We start from the raw sequence: 17,215 nt of genomic DNA, 5'->3' as shown, positions 1-17,215 counted from the left end.
TGGGGGGGGACGGGACCGTCGTGGGGGGGGACAGGATCCCCGTGGGGGGGGACGGGACCGTCGTGGGGGGACAGGATCCCCGTGGGGGGGACAGGACCGCCGTGGGGGGACAGGATCCCCGTGGGGGGGACAGGACCGTCGTGGGGGGACAGGACCGTCGTGGGGGGGACAGGACCGTCGTGGGGGGGACGGGCTCATGCCCTCAGCTGAGGGGAGCCCTGGTCGCAGAGCTCACAGCCTGGAGCCAAAGCCGAGCCTGCTCATGGCGTGGACGGGGCTGGAAAGGAGCGAGCTCCTCCAGGGAGAGTCCCCGCTCTGCGAGCCTCAGCTTTGGGGTGCCTCTGCTTTGGGGTGCATGTCATCCCATTCCGCCCGGCGTACCAGCGTGTGTAGTGATGCTGAGCGCCCTTTCCGCCCCTCAGCCTACTCGCTAAAATATCCCTGCAACTATTTCTGCCGCACAGCTATTGCACCGAGAGAAGGCGTGAATGCGGAAACGTCTCAAACTCGGTCTCTAGTGCTGTCCCGCGCGGAGCCCCGCACGCGGAGTCTGCCCTGCCCCCAGACGTGTGCGGTTAACGCAGTGCTCCGAGGCTGCTAGGTGGAGGAGGCGGGTTTCCTCCCGCCCGCAGTGCGTGGCCTCTTGTGGCAGCCTGGGGCGGGTGGGTCGGGCCGGGGGGCTTCCGGCGGCGCCCCGCACTCGGGCCCTCTGCGGGGGAGCCCCCGGGCCGCAGCTGGGCTCTGGGTGGGCGCTCCTGCGGCGGGCTGGGGCTCGGCCTTGGCTTGTGGCCCCCGAGGGTGCCCCAGCTGAAGGCATTTTAGCGGATCTCGCTCAGGCTCAGCCTGTCAGTCCGGAGCCTGCCGATTGGCCGCAGCCCCGCTCGCCGCCCGTGCCCACCTGTGCGCCTGCAGGAGGAGTCCTCGCAGCCCAGCCCCGCGTGACCGCGAGCCCGGCCCGGTCCGCCGCGCTTCCTCCCCCGCCCTGCAAGATGGCGGCCGCGGCGCCGCCCACGTGACCGGGGGCCGTGCGCTGCGGGGAGGCCGGGTGAGGGCGGCGGGGCGATGACAGTGAGCCCGCGAGTGGGAAAATGCTGGTGGCAGCGTCTTACTGCCTCGGAAGTAACCTTTCAGGCAGAAGTATGCAGCTTGTATTTATGGTTCAGTAGTCATTCATTTTCTTACTGCTGGCGAAGCTCTTGGGAGCTCCAAATCCTTCCTCCCCACCAAGTGTACAATGTGAAACCAATTTCGTTTCTTTGTGGGGAGGGGGCGGGAGGTACGTTGGAGGGGCAGTTCAAAGCCCTTGAGGAAGGGCATCCGTGTTTAGTAGAGCTCTACGCTGCCAGCTGTAAAATTCCCACTCCCCCACTAATTATGATGCTAACCTGACCGCTTAAGCCTCAGTCTTACCTCTAAACTGGGTTTATCCTCCTTTTGAGGTTGTAGTGGTTGGATGAGTTAGATATGAAGCAAAACAACTTGCATCCTGTCTTGAAGATGAATTATCTCTTGGTAAGAGTTCAGGGCAAGTTTCTTATCCATCAGGATAAGAATGTTTTTTCCCCACTTAGCAGTACTCAGTGTCAGTCATTGTTACCATCCCTCTAAACAGGTGACTGGAAAGGGAGTATTTGAGACACGGTTAGTCTTTCAGAGTCAAGCCATTTGCAGTGTCTGAAACTGCTGAATTGGTGCGGACCTGGTAGATTTTTGACAGGGTAGATAGGTTGTAGATCACTGTTGTCTCTTTGGACAGTTGGCTGTCGTAGCCTCAGTTTACCTGGTGTTTGGGAGTGGGGTGGTGGGAGTTAGATTTGGATAGTACCCCGCCCATGATTCAAAAGTAAAAAAAGTACTTAGGTTGCTAAAGTGAGCACTTGGTAATGAAAGTGCTGTGGAATTTTGTGTTTCTTGTCAGTAGGTCTGGATTGGGATCTTTCTTTTTAGTAGAGTTGATTTTTGTTTTGTATATGAGATAGTTGAAATTCACTAGTGAGCCTAGGGAGAAGGTCAGCTGTGGTGTTTGAGAGTACTTAAAAAGAGGTCTTCAGGAAGAGGTTATGTTGTGGTGTCGAGTTTCTTGATCTGGGAAAAATGTCTATTCTAACAGGTGTTATTCCTGATGCAGTGTTTCCCATTACTACACTTGCCATCTTATGAATCGTTTAATTGCCAGAGATCTCTCTTGAGTCCTCAGCGTAACGTTCCTTCATGTGTTCAAGAATGCTTTGCCGTAGGAGCTGTAAAGCCTGACTGCCTGGGCTCACTTCCTGCCTGGGGCATTCGGGAACTTCCTTGCACTCTTCTCAAAGGGCGAGGCTGTAGAGGTGAAGGCAGCTCCAGGCAGAAGCAGGCTGCAAGGAAAGGCCTGCTCACCTCTAGCTTCCCACACTGATGCATTAGTGTGTGTGTGTCACCTTTGAAAATACCCTGTTGAAGGGATTTAACAACTTGGAGGTGCTGGAGTGGGATACGGCAGTTCCTGGTCCAGCCTCCTGGTTGCCAGGGTGAAAGAGGAGATCTTTTTCTTTTTGTAGTGAGAGCAGGAAGGGACACAGATGCTGTTGGCCACTACAGCTCGAAGCACTGCTTCCTGGGAGGCCATTCCTCCGTCCCCAGCTGGATTCCTATGCCTTTGTTCTCTGATACAGTGCTGAAGTTGGTACTACTCCCTGGTCCACTTGTCAGCTAACAGGTGGCACGGTTTGAATTGAAATGGCAGAAGCATGAATGGAGCTGTACCAGGAAAACATCAAGACCGGTCTTGAGCAGAAACTGCTACCTTTGCCTCTCTTTCATCCTCTGATTTGCTCCTCTCCTGTTGTATCAGGCTGTTCTTCAGCATTCTTTCGGCCCATTTTCCCGAATGGTGCAACCTACAAGTTAAAATCTCTAAAAAAATGACAATAATGTTAGCAATTTAAATTTCCCACCTTGAGTTACCCCCAAAAATACGTAAAAAACGGTAATGAAGACTCCCTTCCCAGCTTGTGCCACTTACTCCGCATGTTCATATAGTCCAACCCTCCCACTGCACAGGTCGGCAGTGTTGGTTCACAGACATGAATGAACTTACATGGCTGCTGGGGGTGGCCAGGTCTGAGTTGTAGACTGTGAGAGCAAAAGGTGTACGTGGATTCAGCTACTTGTAACTCCCCTGGCTCCCTCCTTACTCCATGGCTGGTGTACATTGTTCAGGGTTAAGATAGCTAGTTCTGTACCTGTGCTGCAGAATCATCTCCTGCCCTGGTGTCTACTTCCACTAGACAGGAGGTAAGCTCTTGTATCACAGGAATGTGTCGAAGTCCTTAGGGGCCCTTCTGAGCTGGTGATTGGATGGTCTCGCCCCACTCAAGAGTTCTTTAGCCCTGTGGTTGTTGGAACACAGCTGTGCTGTTTGACTCCAGAGCCATGCCTTTTGTCAGATGGCTTAGATGACTCTTCCTTTGGGTTGAGTTTGGCATTTTATTGAGTGGCAAAACTTGTACCTCTTTCACATAGTCACAGTTAGAGACAGGTGGTAAATAATCCTTAAGTTTTCCCTGGCTCCCTCACTCTTCTTCCACAGAAATGGAACAAATCTGACATCTGAGTGATGTTGCTAAAAATGAATCATTTTGTAACAAAGTAAGACTTTCTATGAATCTTAAACAATAGCATATGTTTTGGTTATGACTTCGGTTATTTAAATGAGAGTATTTAAAATATATGGCTATAATAAATTACCCCAAAATGTAATGACTTAAAACATAAGCATTGGAACAAGCATTGTGACGCAGCGGGTTAAGCCCTTGCTTTAGAGTGCCTGGGATCCAGTCCCCAATCTGCTCCCATCCAGCTTCCTGCTCATGTGTGTCCTGGGAGGTGGCAGGTGATGGCTAAAGTACTTGGCTCTCTGCCACTACTGTGGAAGGTCCAGATGGAGTTCTGGGCTCCTGGTTTTAGCCCAGCCACAGCTGTTACAGGCATCTGGGGAGTGAACCAGCAGGTGGAGGAGTTTTCTTTCTCTCCATCCCTCTGCTTTTCAAATAAGCAGAAAGATTAAGAATTTTATTATTTGGGGGTGGTGGTGGAGATATTTTATTGTACCTAAGAAAAATCAGTTTATTGGGCCTGGTGGCTAAATCTTCACCATACATGTGCCGGGATCTCATATGGGTGTTGGCTCGTGTCCTGGCTACTCCACTTCTCATGCAGCTCCCTGCTTGTGGCCTGGGAAAGCAGTCAAGGACAACCCAAAGCCTTGGGACTCTGCACCTGCGTGAGAAAACTGAAAGATCTGGCTTCAGATCAGCTCAGCTCTGGCTGTTGTGGGTGCTTGGGGACAGCGGATGGGAAGGTCTGTCTCTCTCATTCTCTTTGTGAGTCTAACTTTCCAATGAAATAAGTAAATCTTTTAAAAATTGTTAATTTGGTTTTCTTTTATTTCTGCTTTGGTTTCTTTTTTTAATTTAATTTATTTTTGGTGTTTATGTAGTTGAGATGGGTGTATGCCCATGTATGCCACTAATTAGGTTGGGAAGGGTTGAGGAATGGGGAAAAGTAGATAAGTTGATTGCTTCCAATTGTGTTTCTTCCTGTTTCTGGGGGAAGGGAGAAGAGAAGGGAGGAGAGAGGATCACTCCCCAACAGCCTAGCATCAGTACCTAGGGATGGGGAGGGCCACTTTTATGTCATGCTAGGGTCTCCGATGTGGAGTGTGCTCCGAGGGTACTGCTTAAGTGGTTTTGATAGTTTTGAGATGCTGTTGCTCCAAAATCCTTTGGCTGGCATAGTCTATGCTAGAGTTTCCGCTCACCCAGATACTTGCTGTCAGAGCTTGGCTGGGACACTTGTCCAATTTGTTCTGTCCTCCATCCTCTGCCATGGCACTAGACGTGCTCTGGCAGGGTCAGTGAGCTGTCGTGTCCCCCACGTGCACTTGGGCTTGCTGTCCACTGCACAGGCTTTGGCAATCAAGGAGGTCCAGTTCTGACTCACGCACTCCACGGTCAGACCACAGATCTGTGATTTTCTTCATCGCTGGAGTTTTTATTACCATTTCTCACAGTTTTGTGGGGTGGCAATTTAGGTTGGGGAAGCACTTGTGTCTAGAGATGGAGTTGAGCCTGTATTGTGTTGTCTTGCCCCCTCTCTTCTTTCACACAAAGGCTCAGGTGTCCTAAGAGGGGTGAGCACCTCAGCTCAGCTAAACCTTGCTGCCACCACAGCCTGTTAATCACACAAGCCTAACCCAGCCAGAGCCTCTGGGCTGGGAATTAGCTCCCATCCTTCAGTGGGAGGGTGCTCAAAGAATTGTTGGTTATCTTTTCATCTTCCATAAAAACTTGATAGAACATTGTCATATGCTAATGTTAACGCTTTTTTTTTTTTAAAGATTTTTATCTAAAAGACAACATTACAGAGAAGAGAGGTGAGATTGAGATCTTCTTTCTGCTGGTTAACTCCCCATCCCCAAATGGCTGTCATGACCAAGGCCAGTCCTGCTTACAGTTAGAAGCTTGAAACTCCATCGGGGTCTCTCAAGTGGGGACAGAGATCCAAGCGCTTAGGCTGTTCTCCACTGCTTTTCCAGGTACAGCAGCAGGGAGCTGGACTGGAAATGGAACAGCCAGGACAGGTGGCTGCTTAACTACCTGTGCACAGCAGGTGGTAATGTTAACTTTCTAAGTCTCATTTGCTGAGTGCAAAAGATTCAGGAGATAGCAAAGTTAAGTTAGGTTTTTTCTTCTGGGTTGTTTTTTTTTTTGGTAAGATTTATTTTATCGGAAAATCAGATTTATAGAGAGGAGGAGAGACAGAAAGATCTTCCATCTGCTGGTTCATTCCCTAAGACAGCAGCGGCTGGAGCTGAGCTGATCCAGCCAGGAACCAGGAGCTTCTTCCAGGTCTCCCATGTGGGTGCAGGGTCCCAAGGCTTTGGGCCATCCTCGACTGCTTTCCCAAGCCATAAGTAGGGAGATGGAAGGGAAGTGGGGCTGCCAAGACATGAACCAGCTCCCATATGGGATCCTGGTGCATGCAAGGCAAGGACTTTAGCCACTAGGTTACTGTTCCTGGTCTTTTTTTTTTTTCTTTAACAGCTAAGAAAAATCTTACTTTCTGCTTTGTTTTTGTGTTGGACATGTCTTAGTATTTAAAATACCATCAGAGTACTAAAGAAAACATGTAGAATATTGAACAGGAGAACTAAAATCATTTCTGGCTGTAGTCTGACTTTTGCTAATAAAATGAAGCAAGTGAGCTTTAGTCTACGGTCTTATTTTCAGAGAACAGTTCTTTTGGTTTTGTTTTTGGGACTATCCAGACAGACTTAAAATCTCGAGTGTATAACTGTGATATAACTGTGATGGATATGCCTATCTAGAAGTTAGATCTGAGTGGTCTAGTGACCCTCCCCAGAGTCATGTAGCATGTAGGTCATGGGTACCAACCAGGATTGCTCAAAAGGAGACTTGACACAGGGCAGGAACGGCCACCACTGGGCAGAGGAGGGAGAACATCGGTGATGCTAGGGGCTTGGTGTGATATTGCGTGTTTTTGCAGGCTTGGAATTATTGTTTTTTTAAAGATTCATTTACTTTTATTTTGAAAGGCAGATCTTCCATCTGCTGGTTCACTTTCCAAATGGCTGCAACAGCCAGAGTTAGGCTGATCTGGAGCCAGGAGCTTCTTCCAGGTCTCCATGTGGGTAGGGGGCCAGGGGTTTAGGCCATCTTCTGCTGCCTTCTTGGGTCTTAAGCAGGGAGCTGGATCAGAGGTGGAGAGATTAGGACACAAACTGGTGCTTGTATCATGCTGGTGCATTGGGCAGATGATTAACCTGTTAATCTACTGTGCTGGCACTGCGGACTTAGAATTTTAAAACTCTCACTTCTTAATCCAACCATAGCAAAATTCTTTGGTTCTGGACATTGATCTGGTCTTCATGAAATGTGTCATCCTTACTGGATGTCTGGGAGACTTGGAGCTTGCTAGACAAAGTGACTGTGATTCCTCTCCATCTAGTTAATGGCCCTTCCCTTATTGAAAGATGAAGTGTGTTTGGCAGGTGGTTTGGGAGGCCAGGTATGTGTGGATTTTAGAGTTTGTAAACTAGCTTAAATGGATTTGCAGTGTTGATTCATGCTGAGAATGGAAGTAAAACAAATTAGTTCTGTGGGTTGGTGAACTGAATTCTCTGGGTGGAATATGAAACACTCTTCCTAGATTATTAAACAGGAAGCCTTTTGTTAGTTGCTGTATTCTTAAGGTTTCTTTGAATTCTGAAAATATGATTTTTATTGCAACAAATTTTTTCATGATTGTGTCAGTCTCATGTCTGTGGAGGCAGAATATTTTTTTTTAATATCCATTTATTTTTATTGCAAAGTCAGAAATACATAGAGAGGAGGAGAGACAGAAAGATTTTCCATCCGATGATTCACTCCCCAAGTGAGTGCAGTGACCGGAACTGTGCTGATCCGAAGCCAGGAGCCAGAAACTTCTTTCCGGGTCTCCCACGCGGGTGCAGGGTCCCAATGCTCTGGACCGTCCTCCACTGCAAACCCAGGCCACAAGCAGGGAGCTGGATGGGAAGTGGGGTCGCTGGGATTAGAACCGGTGCCCATATGGGATCCCAGTGCGTGGAAGGCAAGGACTTTAGCCGCTAGGCCACAGCGCCGGGCCCTAGATATGACTTTTTTTTTATTGTATAAAATAGGTAAAGGAACTTGAAGTTTTTGAGAGTAGAATCAGATGCTTATTTCAATTCAGAGTTTTGAAGTACATGCACAATTTTTTCATAATTGCATTTTTCCATGATTTTTCTGAGGACTCCTTACATATGTGAAGCTCTAAATATTTTTGCACCAAGAGACTTAGCCTATTCCTCCATTTTTCCATAAACTTTTAATTTAAAGTTCTCTTGCAGATAACGAAGCTTGCCGTTTTCTCTTTTTGAGTGTATGAGTCAGTGGTGTTATAGGTACACACTCACTGTCATGCAGCAGCATCCCGTTTGTGTTCAGAGCTTTTCTATCATCCCAAATAGAAAGTCTGTATCCACTAAGTAAAGCCTCCCCTTTCCCCTCTCCCCACAGCCCATTTTGCATGCTGCTCTGCTTTCTCTGTAAATTTGATTAAGCAGCTCACGAAAGTTGAATTGTGCAGGATTTCCTTTTTTGTATCTGGCTTTCTTCAGTTTAGCATACTGTCCATCAGGATTTATTCATGTCATAGCAAGTGTCAGAATCCCATTCATTTTAAAAGCATAATGCAATCATTATATATGCATAGGTATGCACACATAAATTTTCATGTATATATCACAGTTATTGATTTGTTGATGGACAGTGGAGATGTTTCCACAGTGTGACTGTTGTAAATAATCCTTCTATTATTGAACATGTTTATACAAATTATGTTCCAGTCCCTGTTTTCAGTTTTGTGAAATATATGCCTAGAAGTAGAATTGCTGGAGCATATGGTAGTTGTGTTTAATTTTTTAGGAACTATCAAACCTCCCCCTTTTTTACATCCTCACGGTCAGTGCACAAAGGCTGTAGTATCTGGTGTCTTTACTGGCACTTAACTCTCAGGCCTTTTTTTTTTTTTTTAATAATTGCCATTGTAATGGGCATAAAATAATATCTAATTATAGTTCTGATTTGCATTTGCCTCTTGAAACTATTGTTATAAAAAGTTATATATTCTGGATATACATGATTGCATTGTTTTTATACATTTTTATTTGAAAGGCATTTGTACAGGGAGGAGGAGAAAAAGAGCGATCTTCCTTCTGCCGTTCACTCCTCAAATGACTGCAACAGCCAGAGCTGAGCTGATCTGAGGTCAAGAGCTTCTTCTGGGTCTCCTACATAGGTACAGGGGCCTAACGACCTGGGCCATACTCTGCCGCTTTCCCAAGCTGTTAACAGGGAGCTGGATGGGAAGTGGAGCAGCTGGGACTCCAACTGGTGCCCAAATGGAACGCTGGTGCCACAGTTAAAGATCTACTGGCTGTGCCACTGAGCTAGCTCCGATTTTATTTTTTTGTTTTAAATTTATGTCAATGGTTTTAAAAAAACAGCACTGTGATAATAGGGAATGGCTGTCAGGGTAAGTGGGCAGGTGTCTGTGGGCTCTACAGGTCTGCTCTCCTGCTGGGGCAGTACGGATTTGTGGATGGGCAGCTACGGGACTATCCCTATCCCTGTGGTTGCAGTTGTGTGGCCCAGAGGAGCCGTTGGCAGCTGGCAACCCCCACCCATTGCAGGCCAGGGTGTGTGATGGACTATAGGACAAGATGTTTTATGTTGAGATTCTTGAGCAAGTTTTGGGACTTTTTTTTTACTTCATTTCTTATATAGTTAGAAAAAAGATCAACGTATTTGTTTTTAAACTGCAGGTTTGTAAAGTTGTGTAATTGGTTCTTGAAACTTGAATTTAGATAAGCTGTGTTCTTCAAGACTGAACATGAAGAGAAATAAGGTCTGAGTTGTGATAGAGAACTGGTAGATGGCTGCTTGATTTTGTTCGTTTGTTTACCTTGTATATTGTAATAGTAGTAGGCTCATGGTGGTGCTTGAGTTCTGGAGAGCTCTGTATACATTTGCCATGCTTTTTGTTGCTCCCAGGCCAAATCTCTTAGGAGGAAACTTAATCCGCTTCACTAATGTTTGAGCAATCTCAGGGTTAGAGCATTCAGCTGCTATTAGATGACTTCTGTTTTTTTTTTTTTTTTTTTTAAGATTTATTTTATTGCAAAGTCAGAAATATATGGAGAGGAGGAGAAACAGGAAGATTTTCTGTCCAATGATTCACTCCCCAAGTGGCCGGTGCTGAGCTGATCTGTAGCCAGGAGCCAGAAACTTCTTCCGGGTCTCCCACATGGGTGCAGGGTCCCAAGGCTTTGGGCTTTCCTCAATTGCCTTCCCATGCCACAAGCAGGGAGCTGGATGAGAAGCGGGGCTGCTGGGATTAGAATTGGTGCCCATATGGGATCCCGGCACGTTCAAGGTGAGGTCTTTAGCTGCTAGGCCACCATGCCGGGCCCTAGAAAGTAGGCCCTTCAGTGGTAAATTCACTGTCCCATACGTATTGTTGAGAAGGATTTGACCTGTGTAGATGATGCCTTTTATGAAATTTGTTGTAACAGAGCATTTTGTTAAACTGTCAGATCAAGCAATGAATAAGAATTGTGTAATGGGGCCCGGAGGCGTAGCCTAGCGGCTAAAGTCCTCGCCTTGAACGCCCCGGAATCCCATATGGGCGCCAGTTCTAATCCCCGCAGCTCCACTTCCCATCCAGCTCCCTGCTTGTGGCCTGGGAAAGCAGTCGAGGACGGCCCAATGCATTGGGACCCTGCACCCATGTGGGAGACCTGGAAGAGGTTCCAGGTTCCCAGCATCGGATCGGCGCGCACCGGCCGTTGCGGCTCACTTGGGGAGTGAATCATCGGATGGAAGATCTTCCTCTCTGTCTCTCCTCCTCTCTGTATATCTGACTTTGTAATAAAAATAAATCTTTAAAGAAAAATTAAAAAGAATTGTGTAATGATTAGTGCACAAAGTGCAGAGCCCTTACATAGGTGGGGTTAGTGTGGGGGGGGGAACACCTGTCCTGTCACATGCTTTCTGTGGGTGCTGGTTCGCAGTGGAGAGCATTGACATCATTGGCAATTCTGGATTTCACTCTAACGTAATTTTGCTTGTTTTCTTTAGCATTATGCAGTGTTTTTTTTTTTACATCCCAGGATAGCTGGTGTAGTAAAAACAATTCATGAAATACTACTGCCGGTTTAAGATTATCACTGATATTCCTCCTCTTGTTGCATTGACAGGCCTTGTGTGTTAGCCTGAGTCACCTGTTCAATCTCTCAAAACTGCTGTTAACCTGATTATTGAAAGCATTAAACTTAGGGTTAATTTTTCTACTCTTAGGTCTGTGGTGTGGATTAAAATGTCCCCCTCTTTCTTGTCTAGAACGACTCTGCTCATGGTGATTACATGCAAAGTAATGAGACCAATTTACTAGAACAAGCCCCAGTACCTCAGGATGGACTTACCATGGCGCCTCACAGAGCACAGCGAGAAGGTATGCTGTAGCTTTTGCAAACGTGAAGCTTCACCCACCGTGTGAAGACTGCAGGGAACTGTTCATACTGGTTTGCTCTGAACTCTTTGTCTCTTTTTTGGAGAAGTCCTGCTGTTTCCGAGTTTTGCTCTAACACCAATTGTCCCACTTTTGCCATCTGCATTCTGGGCTGTGGACCCCAAGCCCTTGACTTGTCCTAGTACGTGATGGCTTGTTCTGTCTTGTGCTCACTTGTCTTTTCAGCTCTTTCTTAAACCTGATTGTGTATTTTATCATTTTCACAAAGTATTCAGAATGGCACTTTATCTGTAGAAGCTGCTCAGTGTCTACTGAGAAAAAAAAAACAGGTTTTACGTAAGTTTTATTGTAAGCAAATGGAGAAATGCCCTACAAATCTATCTTCCTGCAGTAATGCCACTTTTAAGAAAGCTGTGATGGAGGAGTGAAAGGACATTGCCTTAGAAAAAACACATGAATTCATACTCTCCTTGCATTAGGAGAGTCCGTTAACATGTGTGAGGAGAAAAATGGAAGTGGAAGATGTAGCCTGTTGTTTGAGCTTTGCAAGAGCAACGGCGATACATACAATAAGCATCACACTCCGTTACAACAATTTTGAAGTGACAACAGTGTATCTCCTTTTCATCTCAGTTATCCTTTTTGTATAATATGTTTTTCCTTACAGAGGCAAAATAGGACTATATGTTTACTGGTAAAAGCCACAACTAGAATTTATACCAAGATGGTCATAGTACTCCCATTTCTCTAGCTAGCCTGTTTCAGGCACAGACTAAACTATCTAAACCCATTACATGTCTAGTAACATAAACCAAAATTTGGTTTTGCAGGGCAGGTTATTCTTTATTTTTAAATAGATTTCAGTGAAACAAAGATGAAGTGAAAATGCTAGCCATACTATACGGTTGTACTGTAGATGATTTTTCTTACATTTATAATTTTTATTTAAAGTGTATGGAGGCGCTCATTATCAAGCATTCTTCACCACACACTGTCCTTCCTGTCTTGGCTTACCTTCATCCTGATAGGTAGCAGCAGGTACAGCTTGAAATTGAGGCAGAAGCTATAGCTAGATTTCCATGTCCTGTGTTGCCATAGTGGATTCTTTGCTGAGCTTAACTGCAGTCTGACCTAAGCAAATACTGAAGGTCTCCTGTCCTGAACCTGGAGATTTGCAGCCAGACCCAAGTCGGAAGCCTGGAATTTGGCCCAGGTCTCCCTCATGTGGGTGACAGGGATTCAAGCACTCAATCCATCATCGACCACCTCATGGGATGCTCTGTGCAAAAAAATGAATGAGAAGCAAGGGAGTCTATGAACCAGGACTTGAACCAGGCACTCCTGGTAGAATGTGGGTGTCCCTAGTGGGCATATATGTGTCCATATATGTGCCCCCATGACACCAGTTTTCTGTAATTTAAAATACCTGCAATCACTTTCAGAAACAGCAGACCTTCCCACCTGTGTTTTGGCCCTTGTAATACTGTACAGGTATAACAAGGGTCGGGCTTTTTACCTCACTTTGCAGATTTTGTCAGCATTTCTGGCCCCCAGGAGAAAGCCGCACCATATGCTGTATATGTTGGAGAGTTAACACCAAGTGCTAGCAGTGTTGTCTCCTTTGTTTCCTATGAGCAACTGTTTGCCTACATGTTTCCGTATCTTAATGCTTCGTTTCTTCTCATTGCCCACTTAGCATGACCTGTGACAATCTGATTTCCTCCCTGGAACTTTGTCACTCTGTATAATCTACTTCATTCATTGGTACTTCTTCCTCTCCTAAGGCAGAACTAATCGTCCCCTCCTTCTTTCTCATCTCCTGTCCCTTTTACCCCCAGACCTACTGCTACCCAGACAGGTCTGTGGTTACTCTTCCCCTGTTCCCTGCAGCCTCTGTCATGTTCATTACCATCAGCCTCTGATCAGACCCTGCTTGGTATCCAGTAAGTAGTGTTTTCCTCTGTTACACCCGGAGCAGCAGTCTTCATCTTGAGTCCTTGTAGTACGCTCAGGACCTTGGATGTATTCAATCTGATTTCCTGAAGTGGTGGCTTTTACTAAAGGAGGTGTAAATGAGCCTTTGGAGCATTTCCCCCTTTGCTTATTTCATAATTATCTACTTCAAGTCACACTAATTGCTTTTTAAGTTTAATGTCATTCATGCTCACTAATTTATAGTTATGAAAAATTTTGCTACTATAAACCTTCATAGTTCCTTGTATTGTTCAACTTTTATTATAATTCACCATTATATGATATTAAGGGCTACATTTGAGAAAAACATTAATCAGGCAGAAATTTTTGTCAGTTATGTTACTTCTAAGAGTTTTTATTAAAAATAAAGCTAAATATTTCCTAGTTTATACTTTATAAGTAATTGAATGAACCATATTTAGTTGATTATAAAGTGCTTTAGTGGTGGCAATCTGAAAAACAGTTCTCAAGATGATCATTTAGAAAATCTGCTCAATGCTGGTGTCTTACTCGCCCTTGGTGTGAGCAGGCCTGGCGGTGAGTAGATATAGAAGATATCACTTCATGGAGGGACAGCGCACTGCTGTGCTTCCATTTGTTTTATGATTTTAGGCCACTAGTAAAGTGAATTGTAAAATGTCTGTCACATTACCGGGTTGTTGAGGTAACTGGAATGTGTATCAGGTCTCTGTAGATAGAACCAGTCAGCGTATTTTTTTTTTTCTTTCAGCTGTACACATTGAGAAGATAATGTTGAAAGGAGTCCAGAGAAAAAGGGCTGACAAATATTGGGAGTACACTTTCAAAGTAAGCTAATTCATCTGCGAAAGATCCTCCATTACCATGTTAAATGACCTTTGGAAAAATACAGCAGGTTTGCTAATTCAAGGGGGAAAACTGTATATTTATTTGTTTTTAATTAAATGTATTGTGTGGTAGATACTGCATGGTTTGCCAAGTCTTTTTTTTTTTTTTCCAATTGTATCACATTAAAATCACTTTGACAACATAATGATAAATAAGCCTTCAGAGTTAGGGAGGCAATTAAGAGGTAATTGTGTCTCATTTTTAAAGTCCAGGTCACATGTACTGTCCTGGGCCTTTTCTCCTCTCCTCCTCCACTCTTGGTTTGCTGCCTTGATAACTGTGGCTGCTTTCTGTTGTCCTTTAGTCAGTCAGCATCTGATCGACCCACTGTTCCACCCAGCTCTCAGAGGTTAGCTCCAGGTTAAGACTGCCTGTCTGCTCTTTGCCTGTGAGCTAGATTCCTTGTCCATATCTTCCTTGCCCCTCTGAGCTGGGGCTTCCCCATGACCTTCCTCCTGAGTTTGGCCTGCACACTCCCTGGAGCCTGAGGCCTCCTGGACCCAGCTGCCGTGTCCCTGCCTCCTCAGCCGTTCTTCCCCTGCAGCTTTGCTGCCCCGGGCAGCTGTGTCTCTCTCTCCCGAAGTTGCATCCCATGCCAACAGATGCCTCCCTTCTTGTCTGAGGGTCCCACCATCATATCTGTCATACATCTTCCCAGTGGGTGACACCTGGAGAGAAGTCTTCATGCCCTGCTCATTTGTGTTTCACCTGCTCGGGCCTTTGAGTGAGCCTCAGCACTCAGTGTTTTCTGCTTTGAGAGGGCAGACTTCGAGACTTGTCTCCACAAGCCTGCCTTGTGGCCTGTGTTTCGTTCTGTCTACAGGTTGGCCTCACTAGCTCTCCCTTCCTTAGCTTCGCCATCCTTCACCCGAGACACTTTTACCCTAGACTGGGGTGCACCTAGCTTTCTGCTCAGAGGTGCTTCTTGGCACTCTGGTACTGTCTCTCCCTGCTGTTGTCTCATACCCTGTTCATTTTCTTCAGAGCAATGGTCACTGATGCAATCTCTTATTTGCTTGCTTTATCTGTCCCCTGAACTAGGCTGAACCCAGCCAACAGAGGTTTCAGCTGTCTTGTCCGTTCCCGAGTCCTCTGACACAGGAGTGAGAAGAGTGCCTGGCACAAGTGTCTGCTCAAAGTGCATGGACTTTAAAGAGCATTTAAGCAATGAGTCAGTTAATAAGAGATTGCCTGAGGGTTGGTAGATCAAACTTCCTGTGTATTTTCAAGTATCTGATTCTTCATGTGATTGGTTGGCAAGGCTGTGGTATTAGCATAACCTAAGTACGCACCTAACTCAAATAATTATAGGGTAGAGTTTCTAGTGGGGCACAGTTGAGTGCCCTGAGCAATGCGCTAGATGTCAGTTACACCTCTGGTGCTTGTTTATATTCACACCTCAGGAAGTTAATCCTTTTGAGTTTCCTTGGAAATGGAGGTAATAGCACTTGCCCTGTACCGTCTTCATCCACTTTTAAAGATCTGGGATGAAGATTGAATGTCTAGCCCATAAAAATAGGAACTGGTGCAACCAAAAAGGGACATCAGCTCTTCCTTCCGTGACATTTCAACGTTTTAGGAGACAGAGTTGTCCTCTGGGGGCACGGTCTGGGCCATCAGAGTGTCATTGTGGGGTCCTATAACGGCATGGAAAAACATGCCAGGCATTTTCCTTTCTGGAAAAAAAAAAGCCACACAATTTGAAGAATTATCAGAAAACTTTTTTAGGTAAAAGATGCCAGTGTATAGTTGATTTGAGTAATTTTGAAGAGATTAGGATAATGCCAAATGAACTTTATATTTCTGATTGATAATCTTAATAAAATTTAGGTAAGACCTTTTGTTTGACTCCAGACTTTTTTCTAGCCAGATCCTGTCCAAGGAATAACCATATATAATATGTGTGTTTTTTCTTAAATCAGGTAAATTGGTCTGATCTTTCAGTCACAACAGTAACAAAAACCCATCAAGAACTGCAGGAATTTCTACTTAAGGTAAAAGTATAGATTTTGTTGTTAAAATTATTTTTGCGTAATATGCAGAATCCAAAATCTTGTCCAAATGAACATAAATTGCAAAGTATAGGTCCCAATTGGCTACAGCTCAGTGCACAGTTGGTAAAGAGCATCAGGTTTGCTATATGAAAGTCTTACATCTCAGGCCCTATAACTCTTCAAATCCCTCTGTGGGCCTCCCTTAAATTTTTCTCTTGATTCTTCATCTGAGTTCCAACTCCCCAACCTCCATGGAATAGACTGTTTAAAATATTAGGACTAAGAAGAAAGTATGAATCTCTTATTCATGCTTGTAGTGGGAGGGAAATTCAGGGCAAGAAGGAGACGGCTGTTAGAATACACATAGGGTGAGGGTGGCACTCCCTTGTGTGCCTTGGCAAGGTTCATTTTTCTTCAGTCATAGTTTTTCTAAAAACTTAGGTGGTAATATGTGTGTGTGTATATATATATATATATATCCCCAGATAAGTTTCTAACTGTGTTTATCAGCCTCCCTGTTTGGCCAGCAACAGGCTAGGATATTTTCCTGAAACATGAGTTCATGACCTGGTTGACAACATTGAGTGCTTGAAGCAGTGAACTGCTTATGGTAAAACACTTTTTGACGTGTACATGTCCTCTTGCCTTGAGAGCTGCACCTGCCCGGACTGGTGCAGATGCTGTGTGGTGCAAGCCCGAGTCCCTAGCAGGGTCCTCAGGCCCTCTTTCTATTTAAGGAGCAACTTTAGCTTCTGGATACTGGCTCCCTCCCCAGCTTTGTCTTCTGAGGGACGTGTCTGTTTCTCATGACCACAGTGTTAGCTCTCAATACCGGATTGAAGCTTCTTCCTTCAGTGCTGTGTGCACAGAGCCTAAAGTGGTTTGTGGCACAGGGTGGGCATTTGATAGGTGGTTGTCGATTGGGCAAGACAGGTTGAAGATAAATTTGTGGGGGCCTGACACAGAAGCTCGTATAGGTACCATTGGCTTTTTTTTTTTTTTTTTAAGATTTTATTCATTTTATTACAAAGTCAGATATGCAGAGAGGAGAGACAGAGAGGAAGATCTTCCATCCGATGTTTCACTCCCCAAGTGAGCCACAACGGACCGATACGCACCGATCCGAAGCCGGGAACCAGGAACCTCTTCCAGGTCTCCCACGCGGGTGCAGTGTCCCAATGCATTGGGCCGTCCTCGACTGCCTTCCCAGGCCACAAGCAGGGAGCTGGATGGGAAGTGGAGCTGCGGGGATTAGAACTGGCGCCCATATGGGATCCCGGGGCGTT

General features: G+C 45.5%; 1 protein-coding gene across 1 annotated transcript in view; it reads left to right on the top strand.

The window, feature by feature from the left end:
- The window catches only part of ZCCHC2 (zinc finger CCHC-type containing 2), a 48,291-nt gene that overhangs the window by 1,409 nt on the left and 29,667 nt on the right, over positions 1-17,215 (top strand). The window contains exons 2-4 of the mRNA XM_058677178.1: positions 10,965-11,076; positions 13,799-13,875; positions 15,858-15,929. Of these exons, the coding sequence (XP_058533161.1) occupies positions 10,965-11,076; positions 13,799-13,875; positions 15,858-15,929 (261 nt within the window). The remainder of the gene's footprint in view (positions 1-10,964; positions 11,077-13,798; positions 13,876-15,857; positions 15,930-17,215) is intronic.

This window comes from Ochotona princeps, chromosome 18, assembly GCF_030435755.1.
Source record: "Ochotona princeps isolate mOchPri1 chromosome 18, mOchPri1.hap1, whole genome shotgun sequence".
Classification (NCBI taxonomy): Eukaryota; Metazoa; Chordata; class Mammalia; order Lagomorpha; family Ochotonidae; genus Ochotona; species Ochotona princeps.
The sequence above is the reverse complement of the archived record's forward strand: the minus strand, read 5'-3'. Positions and strand labels throughout refer to the sequence as shown.